At 43.2% G+C, this 15575-nt stretch overlaps 1 protein-coding gene across 4 annotated transcripts in view; it reads right to left on the bottom strand.

The window, feature by feature from the left end:
• Positions 1–3770: 3770 nt before the first annotated feature.
• ids (iduronate 2-sulfatase) overlaps positions 3771–15575 on the bottom strand; it is a 150843-nt gene continuing 139038 nt past the window's right edge. For all 4 annotated transcript variants that reach the window (XM_041194778.1, XM_041194777.1, XM_041194779.1 and 1 more), the window contains 5 exons: positions 14227–14427; positions 12531–12701; positions 9978–10104; positions 8917–9090; positions 3771–4482 (listed from right to left, as the gene is read on the bottom strand). In XM_041194778.1, the coding sequence (XP_041050712.1) occupies positions 3992–4482; positions 8917–9090; positions 9978–10104; positions 12531–12701; positions 14227–14427 (1164 nt within the window). In that variant the 3' untranslated portion in view covers positions 3771–3991. The remainder of the gene's footprint in view (positions 4483–8916; positions 9091–9977; positions 10105–12530; positions 12702–14226; positions 14428–15575) is intronic.

Here is a 15575-nt window from a genome sequence, read left to right as displayed (position 1 = left end):
TCTGCAAACTCTACCACCTAGAAAAACAAGGGCTCCCCAGTGTCCTCGCCAACATTTATCCCTCAACCAATACCATTAGAGTGAGATAATCTGGGCAGTACCACATTACTGTTTATGGGAACTTGCTGTGCACACATTGTGCATTTCCTACACAAAAACACTCCACAATATATCAAAAAGTACTTAGTTGGCTGTGAAGCACTTTGGAACATCCTGAGATTGTGCTAAGCTTTACATAAGTACAGGGTTTTTCCCTCTGTACTAGGAACTTTCAATTGTGGCTTTATACTTGGCCATAATGACCTACTGTTTAGTTGGAAGCACAGGTCTAGTCAGAGAACTTCTTGCTCCAATGGTTTTCTGGTCTCAAGAGTTTTGGCATGTCAAGCATTGTGTCAGGTCAAAACTAATGGCCAATAATGTTTGATAGAACAGTTTCTCCTTGATGAACTTTGGATGGCCTACCCTTTATTCCTTCTTCATATTTTTGTAGCTCAGTAGCTGCTCTAGAAGCCTGACCATTGCAGATACATATCAGCTCCAGCAGCTGACTAAGAAACTAGCACAGTACAAAAGATAGTGCTAGGTTTTGAAAGAGCAGTCATTGAGAAACAGGCAATTAACTGGACTGTTGATTGTGCATCAATTTGAGGGACTCGTTAAAACAGATAAAATTCATTACCTGCCCCACCACCCCCCCCACCAACATTCATTATGGGCCTCTTCTATTGAGTTGGCTGTAAAGCCAGTTTATAATCAGCCAATGGCAAATTGGCAGAGATGTTATTCAATCACTGAACATCTTTAAGCTATCCAAAGATTGCAGTCTATTTTACGGTGTGGTCAATCAGAATGAGGAGGGCTAACATAAAAAGGAACAAGGAGCCTTCTCTTCGCCAGCCCTTGTAGAAACAACCGTTATTCACATTAAACATTTCACTGGGTCACAAAATCATTTCTAAACTGGCACAGGGCACATTTTGATGGATGCTCTTTTAACTATTCCTTTCAGTTAAAAAATGCACAGTTCCAGACTCACAATAAAATATAGCATATGCTTTAAAAGTACACCTTTCCCTTGATTAACTCTCCACTATCAAAAGGGCAAAAGATTAACAGCACAGTCAGTAAGCAGGAGCATTGAACAGCCACTTCTATATATATCACTGGACAAAAGTCAGATAGTCTAGCCTTAATGTAATGATCTATTTCAATAACTGTAATAGTAATCAGAATAATCTTCTTTCCAATTGTTTTGAAAAGTTCCTCTGCTATCCGTAAGAGAGGGACAGACAGAGAATGGAGGGGTGGGTAAGTGGTTGCTCATGGAGTCTTGCATTTATGTGGCACCTGTCATGACCTCAGGCCAAATGAACAGTACTGAAGTATAATCACTGCTTTAATGTAGGAGGACTATTAGGTTTGCTGTATCCCAGATGTACTTGAATCAACAACGTATTTATAAAAGGACGGGTTAATGATTTGTTACAAATTAACAGAGGATATCTTGACATGAAAGGCGTAGTTATAATGATATTGAAGATGCATTGTCAATTGTTTGGTTTCAGAGTACGTGAAAAAGCCAGCAGAGTAAAGCATAGTTTGTGATTGTGTACCCTTATGACAAGTGTTGCGGAATAGGGCATTCCCAACTTTTACAGTCAAATACAGCGTCAGGCAGTTAAGTCAAGTGTGAAACCTTAATGAGGAAAGAGCCCCTTGCTATATAACCTTCACAATGCATATCAACCCTTGTGCGACTACCTTTTTACTAAGATAATGGAATTCATCTGCTTCCTACATAACATCAAGGAATTCTTGGACCAAGGCTACTAATGAGTCCATGGTGATTCCACTGTGTCACTGAGTGCTCATATCCTTTTGGAGTTGAAGTAGGTCACAGATGCCTCACTCTCCCAAACAGGTACTGTGAATTGTTGGGAAAGACCATCAGAGGATGGAAAGGTTAGATCATCAGGAGCAGCAACCAAGGCCTACCAATTGGTTATTCAGGGAGGGGGGGGGGGGCGAAGCCTCCTGTAAATAACTCTCCTTACATTTTATTTTGCTTCAAGCCAGTTCCCACCTCTCACTCCCTCCAGCACAGTCAAGAAGTCTCAAGATTCTCATGAAAATTCTGAGGCTGATATGTGATGATCCATGTGCTTTGGGGGAAAGCCTGTGTTTTCTTCAGGGAATGTCCCTTTAGTTCCAAAGTGAAACTGGGTGTATTCTGAAAAAGGTGTAATTGGATTTCCTCGCAAGCATTTTAGCTCGGAGAGATTCCCATGTGACCTGAGGGTGCTATGGGTACGAAAGCTAAAAGACAAAGTGTACCTAGAAGGCTAATTGGGAGATTGATTTACAGTTGGTCTCAGAACCCGCAGTTGCAGAACACTCAGACAGAAATCCTGCTGTGGGTTCAGTTCTGCAGCAGGGGGGGGCCAGAGAAGGCACACTTAGAAGGAACGATGTGTGTGACTTTGGTTTTGCCATAGCCAAACAGGCCACTAAAATGGATTGGATAAAGGAGTACCTGGGGAATCTGTGCCATCAAGACTGATATGAGCCTAGCTCAGGGGGTTCTGTTTGGGTGTTAACTGTCTCTGGGAGGATACGGCTGCCAATGAGTGCAACCCGAGGGCTGATACAATTAAGTGGGGATGTGAGAGAACCTACATATTGGAAGCAGAGTTGGAAACACTGAGAGGTTGTACATAATACCACATTTATGAAGCAAGTGATGCAAGTGCTTGTAACTACGTGAGTTTTTATTTTATATTCGTTCTTGGGATGTAGGTGTCACTGGCAAGGCTAGCATTTGATCTCCATCCCCAATTTCCCTTAAATGGCCTAGCCAGCCACTCAGGTTAAGAGTCAACCACATTGCTGTGGATCTGGAGTCACAAGGGCCAGCAGATTTCCTTCCCTAAAGGGCATTTGTGAACCAGATGGGTTTTTACAACAATCAATGATAGCTGTCACGATCACTGTTACCTGAGACTAGCTTTCAATTTCAAATGTATTAATTGAATTTAAGTTCCACCAGCTGCCATGGTGGGATTTGAACCCATGTCCCCACAGCATTAGCCTGGGTCTCTGGGTTATTAGTCCAGCGACAATACCACTGCAGCACCATCTGACTCCTCTTTGTTGTAAATACTGTTTAAAGTGAAATTTATCTTTTTGTTCGATCTATTAATTAATGTTGGGTTATGTTGATTTTGCGTTTGATTGCTTTAGTTAAAAAAAAGTTTAAAAAATTGTAATCATGCCCGTCCATTTTCTTTCCTTTGTAATGTGGGATTACTTTATTTTGAAAGGTTATCGGCCCCCACAGGGATTGTAACAGATATGAAAACAGATAACCAAGGATCTCAGTACACCCAGCAGTTTCAGCTGGTAACAATAATCCTGAATGCAAGCTTTGGTTCAAAGTTAGCAACCTTGCCTCTGAGCGAGAAGGCTGTAGGTTAAAACTTCATTTCAAGCACTCACTCCAAGCTTAAAAATGAGTGCCGGCCTGAGGACTGTATGTTCGGATGAGCTGTTAAGTCAAGACCTTGCCTGTGAACATTAAAGGATGCTGTGGCATTATTCCAGTGAGAGCGGGGGAGTTTTCTTGGTATCCTTGGTTAACACTGCATTCAGCAGCCAAGAAGACTAAAGTAGATTCACCAGCCTTTTATCACATTTGATGCTCGTGGAACCTTGCTGCCAAATGGCATGTCACTTTTGCTTAACTAACAACAGTGCTGGCAGTTCAAAAGTATGAAGCACTTTGGGGCATCCAAGGTGCTATACAAATGCAATTTATTTCTGACTCACCTCAAGGGCATAAAATTACTGCTGCAAACATTGGCTAAATAAAAGCAGTATTGAATTCAAAAGGTTTCTTCATTAAAATAAAGAGTGGCAGACAAAAATTGGGTAATCATCATTCCGGCAGTTGCCCCATCAGCATATTTCAGTGTAAAATGATAGTGCAAAATCACGTCAAACAAATGACTGTGAAATCCTTGGTTTTAAATAAGGCTGAAAGTTTTTGTGCCACCCTAGCAAACTCAGTGTTGTTATACAAGTTGTTATCCTCTCCTGGATCAGTTTTGTAAAGATAAAGCTCGCCGGCATGAATGTCACTGAGATTGGCACTGAACGTGGATGCATTATAACCAACCCATTCCGTGTACCTGTAGTCAACAGAACGGATAGAGTATCCCATGACTCGAATGTCCTTCAGCAAAGGGAGGTCAGAGTTCAGCTGGGGTGTGTCCGCTGGCCGGGGATATTGGCTGTAGGCGATTGATTCGTGGTTCGTACCTTTGGCATCAGAGTGTAAATACTTGGCCATGCTCTGCCCCTCAGTACATAGGTCTACATGAAAAGACGACGCTGGACACCTCGGAGGGCGGGGTAACCCGAGAACTTGGCAGAGTGTTGGGAAGAGGCCTACTAATTCCACGATGACATCCCTCGTCAACCCTGTAACAAAACGTAAACACTAGATGAACTGACTTTGTAAAGAAAGAAAGTGCACCAAGGCAACTGGTGCGAAGAGAAATAGAGCACTTTTCCAGGTACTGCCATTGGTCTTCGTACAGGAGCAGAACTGGCTTATTGCATAAGAATTGTTAAAGACAGGAAGGGGTCATTTGGTCTATTGTTATAATTATCCCAGCCCAGCATCCAAATGGGTTTTGGAAACATCATCATCTGCAAACATGGCGTTTGATTTCACACATCTGCTGAACAGACCCAGCTCTATCTCTATGCCACCTCTGCTGCTCTCCTTCTCACCTGATAACCAATCAGGGCTGAGTCCCAAATGCCCTACAGTCAGATTGGGAAAACTGGAGCCATCATCTTCATGCCCTTCACCACTGATTCCATCCCCTGTCTGATGTCAGCTACTATCTCAGTGTGAAGCAGATGGTTCACAATTTTGACTTTCAATTTTATGCCAAATTGAGCCTCTGATCGCATGTCCTCCCTATCAAAAATACTATTTAATTCTACCTCAGTTGGATTGTCCATCTCTGCCTTTGCCTCATCTCATTTGGCTTGGAAACCTTCATCCATGTATTGTTACTTCAAATACATGGTCTTGTATTTACCACATTTTGCAGATTTTAATTCATTAAATCCTTTGCTACCCTGTATCCTACTCTGCACCACATCTTACATCTTCCCTTTTTTAAAATGTATTCGTTCATGGGATATGGGCATCACTGTCAGTATTTATTGCCCATCCCTAATTGCACCTGAGAAGGTGGTGGTGAGCCGCCTTCTTGAACTGCTGCAGTCCATGTGGTGTAGATACACCCACAGTGCTGTTAGGGATGGAGTTCCAGGATTTTGACCCAATGACAGTGAAGGGAGGGCAATATAGTTCCAAGTCAGGATGGGGAGTGACTTGGAGGAGAACTTGCAGGTGGTGGTGTGTCCATGCATCTTCTGCCCTTGTCCTTCTAAGTGGTAGCAGTCACAGGATTGGAAGGTTCTATCGAAGGAGCCTTGGCGAGTTGCTGCAATGCATCTTGTAGATGGTACACACTGCTGCCACTGTGCATCGCTGGTGAAGGGGGTAAATGTTTAATGTGGTGGATGGGGTGCCAATCAAATGTGCTGCTTTGTTCTGAATGGTGTTGTGCTCCTCGAGTGTTGTTAGAGCTGTACTCATCCAGGCAAGTGGAAAGTATTCTATCACATTCCCAACTTGTTCTTTGTAGATTGTCGACAGGCTGTGGGGAGTCAGGAGGTGAGTTAACTGCCGCAGAATTCCCAGTCTCTGACCTGCTCTTGTAGCCATAGTATTTATATAGCTGGCCCAGTTCAGTTTCAGTTCAGTTCAACGGTAACCCCAGGATGTTGATAGTGGGGCATTCAGTGATGATAATGTCAATGATTGTCAAGGGGCAATGGTTAGATTCTCTCTTGTTAGAGATGGTCATTGCCTGGCACTTGTGTGGCACAAATGTTACTTGCCAACTTATCAGCCTAACCTGAATATTGTCCAGCTCTTGCTGCATATGGGCATGGACTGCTTCAGTGTCTGAACATTGTGCAATCATCAGTGAACATCCCTGCTTTTGACCTTATGATGGAAGGAAGGTCACTGATGAAGCAGCTGTAGATGGTTGGGCTTAGGACACTACCCTGAGGAACTCCTGCAATGATGTCCTGGGATTTAGATAATTGGCCTCCAACAATCACTAACATCTTCCTCTGTGCTAGGTATGACTCCAACTAGTGGAGAGTTTTCCCCCTGATTCCCATTGACTCCAGTTTTGCTAGGGCTGCTTGATGCCACACTCGGTCGCATGCCGCCTTGATGTCAAGGCCAATCACTCTCATCTCACCTCTGCAGTTCAGCTCTTTTGGCCACGTTTGAACCAAGACTGCAAAGAGGTCAGACGCTGAGTGGCCCTGGTGGAACCCAAACTAAGTGTCACTGAGTAGATTATGGCTCAGCAAGTGCCACTTGATAACACTGTTGATGACTCCTTCCATTACCTTACTGATGATGGACAGTAGACTGAGGGGGCAGTAATTGGCCGGGTTGGATTTGGCCTGCTTGGGCAATTTTCCACATAGCCGGTAGATGCCAGTGTTGTAGCTGTACCGCAACAGCTTGGCTAGGGGCGTGACAAGTTCTGGAGTGCAAGTCTTCAGAACTATTGCCAGAATATTGTCAGGGCCCATAGCCTTTGCAGTAACCAGTGCCTTCAGCCATTTCTTGATATCAAATGGAGTGAATCAAATTGGCTGAAGACTGGCATCTGTGATGCTGGGGACCTCCAGAGGAGGCCGAGATGGATCATCCACTTGGCACTTCTGGCTGAAGATTTAATGTTTCAGCCTTATCTTTTGCACTGATGTGCTGGGCTCCCTCAACATTCATGACTGGATGTGACAGGACTGCAGAGCTTAGATCTAATCCGTTGGTTGTGGGATCGCTTAGCTCTGTCCATCGCTTGCTGCTTATGCTATTTGACATGCAAATAGTGCTGTCACCAAGTTGCCACCTCATTTTTAGGGTATGCCTGGTGCTGCTCCTGACATGCCCTCCTGCACTATTCATTGAACCAGGGTTGATCCCCTGGCTTGATGGTAATGGTAGATTGGGGATATGTGGGGCCATGAGGTTACAGATTGTGTTCGAGTACAATTCTGCTGCTGCTGATGGCCCTTTGTACCTCAAGTCTTGAGCTGCCAGATCTGTTTGAATTCTATCCCATTTAGCACGGTGATAGTCCCACACAACATGATGGAGGATATCCTCAATGTGAAGGTGGGACTTAGTCTCCACAAGGACCATACGGTGGTCACTCCTACCGATACTGTCATGGACAGATGCATCTGCGACAGGCAGATTGGTGAGGTTAAGATTAAGTAGGTTTTTCCCTCTTGTTTATTCCCTCACCGCCTGCCGTAAACCCAGTTTGGCAGTTATATACTTTAGGACTCAGCCAGCTCGGTCTGTAGTGGTGCTGTTGCCTGTTCCCTCTGTTGGGTCTGCCTGCCGATGTAGACTTTAATTCTAGATTTTTATTGAATTCAAACTGGGTCTCTGGATTATCAGACCAGTCACAATACCACTGCACCACCACTTTCCCTCAAAGTCAGGAGGTGGTCTAACTAGAATCAGGATCAGACTGGAGGCCTCAGTTGGTAGAATGCACTCCTCCAAGTCAGAAAATTTTGGATTCATGCCCCACTCCAGCAACTTGAGGACATCATCCAGGCTGACATCCTAGCATTACGCTGTTAGGAGCACCATCTCTCAGAAGGGATATTCAACCAGGACTTTATTGCCTGTTCCAGAACTAAAATATGCCTCAGTGGAGAATGTTTTCCCAACCAATATTCTTCAAATTCAACACCAAAAACAGATTAACTGGTTACTTACTTTGCTACTTTATTATGGGATCTTAATGCGCACAAGTCATCTGCTGCACAAAGTGACTGCAAAGAAGCATTTTTCACTGTTTGTGGGATCTCATAAGGAACTTATTAACTTCACTTCTTTCTTTTATTGGACTTACAAATTAATACACAGCTGATGGTGAAACAATGAGGTCAGAGGCCAGGAATTCTGCAGCAATTAACTCACCTCTTGATTTACCAAAACCTGTCCACCATCTACAAGGCACAAGTCAGGAGTGTGATGAAATGCTGTCCACTTGCTTGGATGAGTGCAGATCCAACAACACCATCCAGAACAAAGCAGCCTGCCTGATCATCATCCCATCCACTGCCTTATAAGATTCATTCCTTCCACCATCGTCACACAGTGGCAGCAGTGTGTACCATCTACAAGATGCACTGCAGTAACTCACCAAGACCACTTAGACAACACCTTCAAAAACCTGCAATCCTCTACCATCCAGAAGGACAAGGGCAGCAGATGCATGGGAACACCAACACCTTCAAATTCCCCTCCAAGTCACTCACCATCCTGACTTGGAAATATATTGCCATTCCTTCACTGTCGTCGGGTCAAAATCCTAGAATTCCCCCCTTAACAGCGCTGCAGATGAATTGGGGTTATCGAGAAAATTAACTGATTCACACATTAATGTCACTGATTTTCACTAACATCTTAACACAGTAGTCAAAATTATTTATGTCAAATGTTAAAAGGAAAATGAGAATTAGTTGAGGTGTTGTGTGGCTATAAACGTGGAGTTGATCAGTTTCTAGGTTTTGCACAGTATTACATTTTTCTTTCTTCCACTCAATAGGACTTTGACCTTTGTTCATGCATTGCACATACCCTATGCAAAGTACATTTGAATATTGAGCGCTAAAGTCCAGTTGGGATAGCAACATCACTACGAGAATAGGCAAACAGGTTCCACCTTCCAGCTCCACAGAAAATTTTCAGGCGGGCTTAAATTGAATGCTATAACCTACCTGCAGGCAATTTCCCCACTTTATTAGTAAAGGGGTTAATAAAAGGAAACATCCTTTGACCCAGAAGGGGAAAAGCTTCGGTCATTCCTGGTACGTAAAACATCAAAGGGACACGAGTGGCTATATCAAAGTTGCTGTACTTAGCCCATTCTCCATGTTCCCCTAGTGCCCAACCTAAAAGCAAACAAGATTATAGGTGTACATCAATTCAAAGCCAGAACGCCAAAAAAATACTGAGTGTACAATCTCATCCATAGATATTTCAAACATCCTATTCCAGCTACCTATTCACTTGAAGTTCCTTGAACTAATGGTCTACTGAACAGTAATGCTCAAAGAGGGATTGTAATGAAACAACTTCTTTGTGAATTCATTCTCAGGATGTTGGGCATTTATTGTCCACCCCTGGCCACCCTCGAGCGTGTGGTGCAACTTTGATCTTGAGCCACTGGCAGCATTTTAGTACAACTGAGTGGATTACTAAGCTTCTTGCAAGGGCAGTTAGTGGGTGGCTGGAGTCACAACGAGCTCAGACAAGAAAAGGAGAGCAGATTTCCTTCTCTAAAGGGTAAGAGTGAACCAGTTGGAGTTTTAAGACAATCCGGTGGTTTTTATTGGAGCACTTGGTACATTTTACTAACTTAACTTCCTTTACAATTCACAATTTTATTAGTTCACAATTAACCTAGCTGCACAATGATTAAAGTTGCCCAATTATGCTTCTGTGAAGTACCATCTGACATTGTTCTATATTAAGGATGCTAGATTAGTGTTAGTTGTTGATGTAGTCACCATCATCATCACTGGTACACATCAACCTAGCTGACTGACTCTATATTAATGGGATTAAGAGTGCCAACTAGTGCGGTGACGAAGTATGCAATGACCAGTGCGGAATTTGTGTGGAGCACAGAGTTCAACGGAATCAGAAAATACTGCTAACATTTAAAATCCCTATTTATCAACAGGTTCATGAACGAAATGAACAGTTTTTCCTCATAACTGCCCATGACTGTTATGATATCCATTAGCTCTCCACATGACCCAATGTTATAGCTCACCATGGTCAGCAGTAAACACAACAATTGTATTATTGGACAGCTCCTGCTCATCCAGTGTGCTCAGTAGTTTGCCGACTTGAGTATCCATATAGGAGACGGCAGCAAAGTAACTCTGGCGAATCAGCACCTGTGAGATACAAAGGTCACAGATCACATAGCGTTCTTTTTATCTTTATTCTTTCATCGGATGTGGGTGTCGCTGGCAAGGCCGACATTTGTTGTCCATCCCTAACTGCCCTTGAACTGAGTGGCTTGCTGGTCATTTCAAAGGGCAGTTAAGAGTCAACTACATTGCTGTGAGTTTGGAATCGCATGTAGGCCAGACCAAGTAAGAACAGCAGATTTCCTTCCCTAAAGGACATGAGTGAGCCAGATAGGCTTGCGACAATTAATGATAGTTTCATGGCCACCATTACTGAGCCTAGCTTTATACTCCAGATTTATTAACTAAGTTCAAATTCCACCAGGTGCCATGGTGAGATTTGAACTCACCTCCCCAGAGCATTAGCCTGGGTATCTAGATTAACCACATGGTTCACCACATGGACTGCAGCCGTACAAGAAGGCAGCTTGCCAATGCCTTCTCAAGGGCAATCAGGGATGGGCAATAAATGCTGGCCTAGCCAGCGATGCCCACGTCCCATGAATGAATGAATAATAATATAATAGTCCAACAATATTACCACTATGTCACCATCTCCCCCAAATCCACTATCTTTTCTGGAGGAATTGAGGCCAAAATTCCCATCTCCCCACCCTCCACCAGCGTGATGGAACAGCCAAAACAAAAACAGAAACACCTGTAAAAACTCAGTAGGTCTGGCAGCATCGGCGGAGGAGAGCAAAGTTGACATTTCGAGTCCTCATGACCCTTCAACAGAACTAAGTAAAATAGGAAAGGGGTGAAATATAAGCTGGTTTAAGGTGGGAGGGGGCGTCATTGGGACAAGCAAGCAGTGATAGGTGGAAATAACTAAAAGATGTCACAGACAAAAGAACAAAGAGGTGTTGAAGGTGGTGATATTATCTAAAAGAATGTGCTAATTAAGAGAGGAGAGCAGGTCAAGCAAGGTAGCTCTAGTGGGCATGGGGTGAAATAAACGATGGGTGGAATACATTTAAAAATAATGGAAATAGGTGGGAAAAGAAAAATCTACATAAATTATTGGAAAAAACAAAAAGGAGGGGGAAGAAACGGAAAGAGGGTGGGGATAGAGGAGGGAGTTCAAGATCTAAAATTGTTGAACTCAATATTCAGTCCAGAAGGCTGTACAGTGCCTAGTCGGAAGATGAGGTGTTGTTCCTCCAGTTTGCATTGAGCTTCACTGGAACAATGCAGCAAGTCAAGGACAGACATGTGGGCAAGAGAGCAGGGTGGAGTGTTAAAATGGCGAGCGACAGGGAGGTCTGGGTCTTTCCACAAGCATTACCCAGACCTCCCTGTCGCTCGCCATTTTAACACTCCACCCTGCTCTCTTGCCCACATGTCTGTCCTTGGCTTGCTGCATTGTTCCAGTGAAGCTCAATGCAAACTGGAGGAACAACACCTCATCTTCCGACTAGGCACTTTACAGCCTTCCGGATTGAATATTGTGTTCAACTATTTTAGATCTTGAACTCCCTCCTCTATCCCCACCCCCTTTCCGTTTCTTCCCCGTCCTTTTTGTTTTTTCCAATAATTTATATAGATTTTTCTCTTCCCACCTATTTCCATTATTTTTAAATGTATTCCACCCATGTTTATTTCACCCCACCCCCACTAGAGCTAACTTGCTTGTCCCGCTCTCCACTCTTAATTAGCACATTCTTTTAGATAATATCACCACCTTAAACACTTCTTTATTCTTTTGTCTGTGACATCTTTTGGTTATCACTGCTTGCTCGTCCCAATGACCCCCCCCCCACCAACCTTAAACCAGCTTATATTTCACCCCTTTCCTATTTTACTTAGTTCTGTTGAAGGGTCATGAGGACTCGAAACGTCAACTTTGCTCTTCTCCGCCGATGCTGCCAGACCTGCTGAGTTTTTCTAGGTATTTCTGTTTTTGTTTTGGATTTCCAGCATCCGCAGTTTTTTGTTTTTATCTCTGTGATGGAACAGCCCACTGATTTGAAGGGCACAAAGCCATTCCGAAATAGCTGGGTGAGGGGGCAGCAGCCTCCTTCTGTGCTGTCTGATTCTGTGAAATGCTCATTAAAGATTAGTACAGAGGATATACTAAACATTGATGTACAACATCATTTCTGCTGACTGCAGCAATACCTGAAAAACAGTTTAATGTCCAAGTCTAAAGCATTAACAAAAAGGCTCCACTTCTAGAGAGCCAACTAAGAATTGGAAAGAGGGAGAGACAGAAGGCTTCTAAACAGGACATCACCTCACAAAATATTCCAAAATCCCTAACAAGACTTGGAGTACATCATCATTTTACACAGTCAAAACATATACAAGCAACAAATCCATTCTCTTCACCATGTGTGAAAGAAGCTGTGCTTAGCATCTGGCTCTTCTGTTAACTGAATGCTCCCTTTAAGATCAGATTAAACACATACCTGAAAGTCATCAGGAATGGGTCCATATGGAAAACTTATGTTGAGGGCCTTCACGTCATCTCTTTCTCTTAGGTCAGTCCATGGATTATATGCCACTTGGGGTAGTTTTGGTGGGATTTTGGGATCAGGTGCTAGGGGGATTTTATCAGGTGGATATAATTTTAAAAATTCCTGAACAGAATAAAAATCACACAAGTTTAGATTTACACAAAAAATCTTGACAAAAATGCATTCTTCAAGCCTTTTAAAGATGTAAGCCTTCTCTTGCACATCATGCTCCTGGGGCCGACCTCTAGTTCAAATAGGTTTTGAAGACACTTATAGCACAGCTAGATAGATTCTCGATTAACAAAGAGGTGAAAGGTTATTGGGGGTAGATGGAAGGTTACAATCAGATCAGCCAAGATCTTATTGAATGGCGGAGCAGGCTCGAAGGGCCAAGTGGCTTACTCTTGCTCCTAGATCATACATTCGTATGTTTGTACATATTAAACAATGGTGATCTTACTGAAACATATCAGATTCCACAGGCTTGACAGGGTAGATGCTGATCGGGTGTTTCCCCTTCTGGGGGAATCTATAACTAGGGGGAACAGTTTCAGGGTAAAGGCTCTCCCATTTAAAACGGAAGTGAGAAGGAATTTTCTCTCCCATAGGGTTCTTAATCTTTGGGATTCTCTACTCCCAGAGAGCGGTGAAGGTTAGCTCATTTAATATATTCAAGGCTGAGCTAGATTTTTGACCTGCAAGGGAGTCAAGTTTGGGGGAGAGGCAGGATAGTGGAGTTGAGGCCAGGATCAGATCAACCATGATCTTATCGAATGGTGGACCAGGCTCTAGGGGCTGTGTGGCCTTTCTCCTGCTCCTATTTCTTATGTTCTTATGGTTTCCAAGCTTTGTGCCATTCATCATCAGCAGGATCAGATACTAGGTCGTAAAACTCTGTCCTTTCAACCCTATGTGTGTACAAGGCAATAGATTTGAAGAGTGGCCTGCACAATAATAGCTCTATAACTAAATGGCCACTACTCTCAGCCCATCAACGAAGCATTTTTGTTCTGAATCAGGTTGATGCCCACAGATTCAATGTTTCTTGCACGAATATAAAATCAGAAATACACACAAACTTTCAGTATTAGCTCCATGTGAAGGCACGCAATTCGTATGGAACATGCCCTGAAACAATTCAGATTTCCAGCTATTTTCACAAAATCTAGGTCGACCCTTCAGTTCAGGGCCAAGGGGGTGCTGCACTGATGAAGGAGCTGCCTTTTGGGGAACTGAGGCCCATCTTTCTCCACAGCAATATTTTGAAAAATAGTAGTGGAATTCTCCTTGGTATCTTGACCAATATTCCTCCCTTGATTAACATTGTTAAAATATTATCTGGTCATTATCATATTACTGTTTGTGGGAGCTCGTGTGCAAATTGGCTGCTACATTTTCTACAGTACAACATAGACTACACTTCAATAGTATCTCATTGGCTGTAAAGAGCTTTACAGACTCATGTCCTGGGGTCGTGAAAGGCAAGTTCCTTTTACCAATAATTAGATCTGCGTTATGTAACGAGCATGAGCTCATTATATTTATACAGCAATCTTTACAGTATTTGTATTGTGCTAATATTACGTGGACAGACAAAACTGTATAATGGACAGCTCCCAAAAATTTTACCGGTCTACGGTGTGGTTACCTTGGGATATTTCAGTGGAATGTGCGGCTTATGATAACCAACAGCCAAAAAGAAAGGGCTTTCCAGGCTTTTTACACTTTTCAGTAACCGAATTGCCTCTTCAGTACTCTGCATATCAGGCAGTGTGCGTTCTGGCATTTCCTCAACATCCACTGGGCAAACTAGGTTTGCATGCTTTTTGCCATCTGGTCCTTTGCAGACCTAGCTGAAGAAAACACTCAGTTAATGCAGTTCTCTTTGTGTCCAACATTCATCTTTTGATTGTCATGGTTCACATCACCTGCAGAACTTTCAATGTTAAATTTTCAGTGCACCAATGTTTATCTTTGCATCAAATATATTATAGCATGGTTAGTTACATCAGCACTGAATTTTTTTTAAAAAAAAAAGAATGGGAAGAGTTCATTTTAAAAAGAGTGGGAAGACTTCATTTAAAAAAAAGCAGGGAGACTTCATCTGAGTGACATCACGAACCACAACACGACGCAAATGCAGGGAAAGCAGCTGATTGGTGAGTAGGATTGCTGTGTATTTATAGTATTTAAAGTAAAAGTAAAGTCTTCAGTTTGCGTTTAGGTCTCTAGTCTTTTTTCCTCTCCTTTTCTTAAAAATAGCTTGTTAAGTATAAGATTGATACTAGTGTAAAAAAATAATTGCAAGAAAGTGTAAAGAGCAGGAGATTCTTCAAGTGTAAAATGCAGGGATGCTAGAGTAATTAATTAAAAAACTAAATAAAATATGATAGCGATGGCAGGATGGGTGATGTGTTGCTGCTGCGGCATGTGCGAGTTGCTGGACACCAAGGTGATCCAGAGTGAACACATCTGTAGCAAGTGTTTGCAGCTTGAACAGCTTCAGATGCAAATGAGCTGGAGTCTGAACAGCAGACATTGTGCCACATCAGGGGAGGGGGAAAGGTACCTGGGAACTTTGCTCCAGGAGACGGTCACACCCCTCAGATTGGGTAATTAGATTTGTGATCAGGGACAGGAGGGTGTGACTTCAGGTGATAGCGGTATGGGGATGCAGGGGGTAGCGTTCGAGGAGCCTCGGCCCCTGCAATTGTCCAACAGTTACAAGGTTCTTGCAAGCTGTGTGGACGAGAGCAGAGACTGCAGGGAGGATGAGCGAACTGACCACAGTACTGTGGTGCAGGGAACCTTTCAAGTGGGGGGAGGAAATAGCAACGTAGTCCATGGTAGGGGACAGTGTAATTATGGGGATCGATACTGTTCTCTACAGCTATGAGCGTGAATCCCAACGGCTGTGTTGTCTGCCTGGGGCCAGGGTTAAGGACATCTCCTCAGGGCTGGGAGTGGGAGGGGAGGGATCCACTTATTATCATCCAT

This window comes from Carcharodon carcharias, chromosome 9 (genome assembly GCF_017639515.1).
Source record: "Carcharodon carcharias isolate sCarCar2 chromosome 9, sCarCar2.pri, whole genome shotgun sequence".
Classification (NCBI taxonomy): Eukaryota; Metazoa; Chordata; class Chondrichthyes; order Lamniformes; family Lamnidae; genus Carcharodon; species Carcharodon carcharias.
Note: the sequence above shows the minus strand (reverse complement) of the source record. Positions and strands in the feature narration are given on the sequence as shown.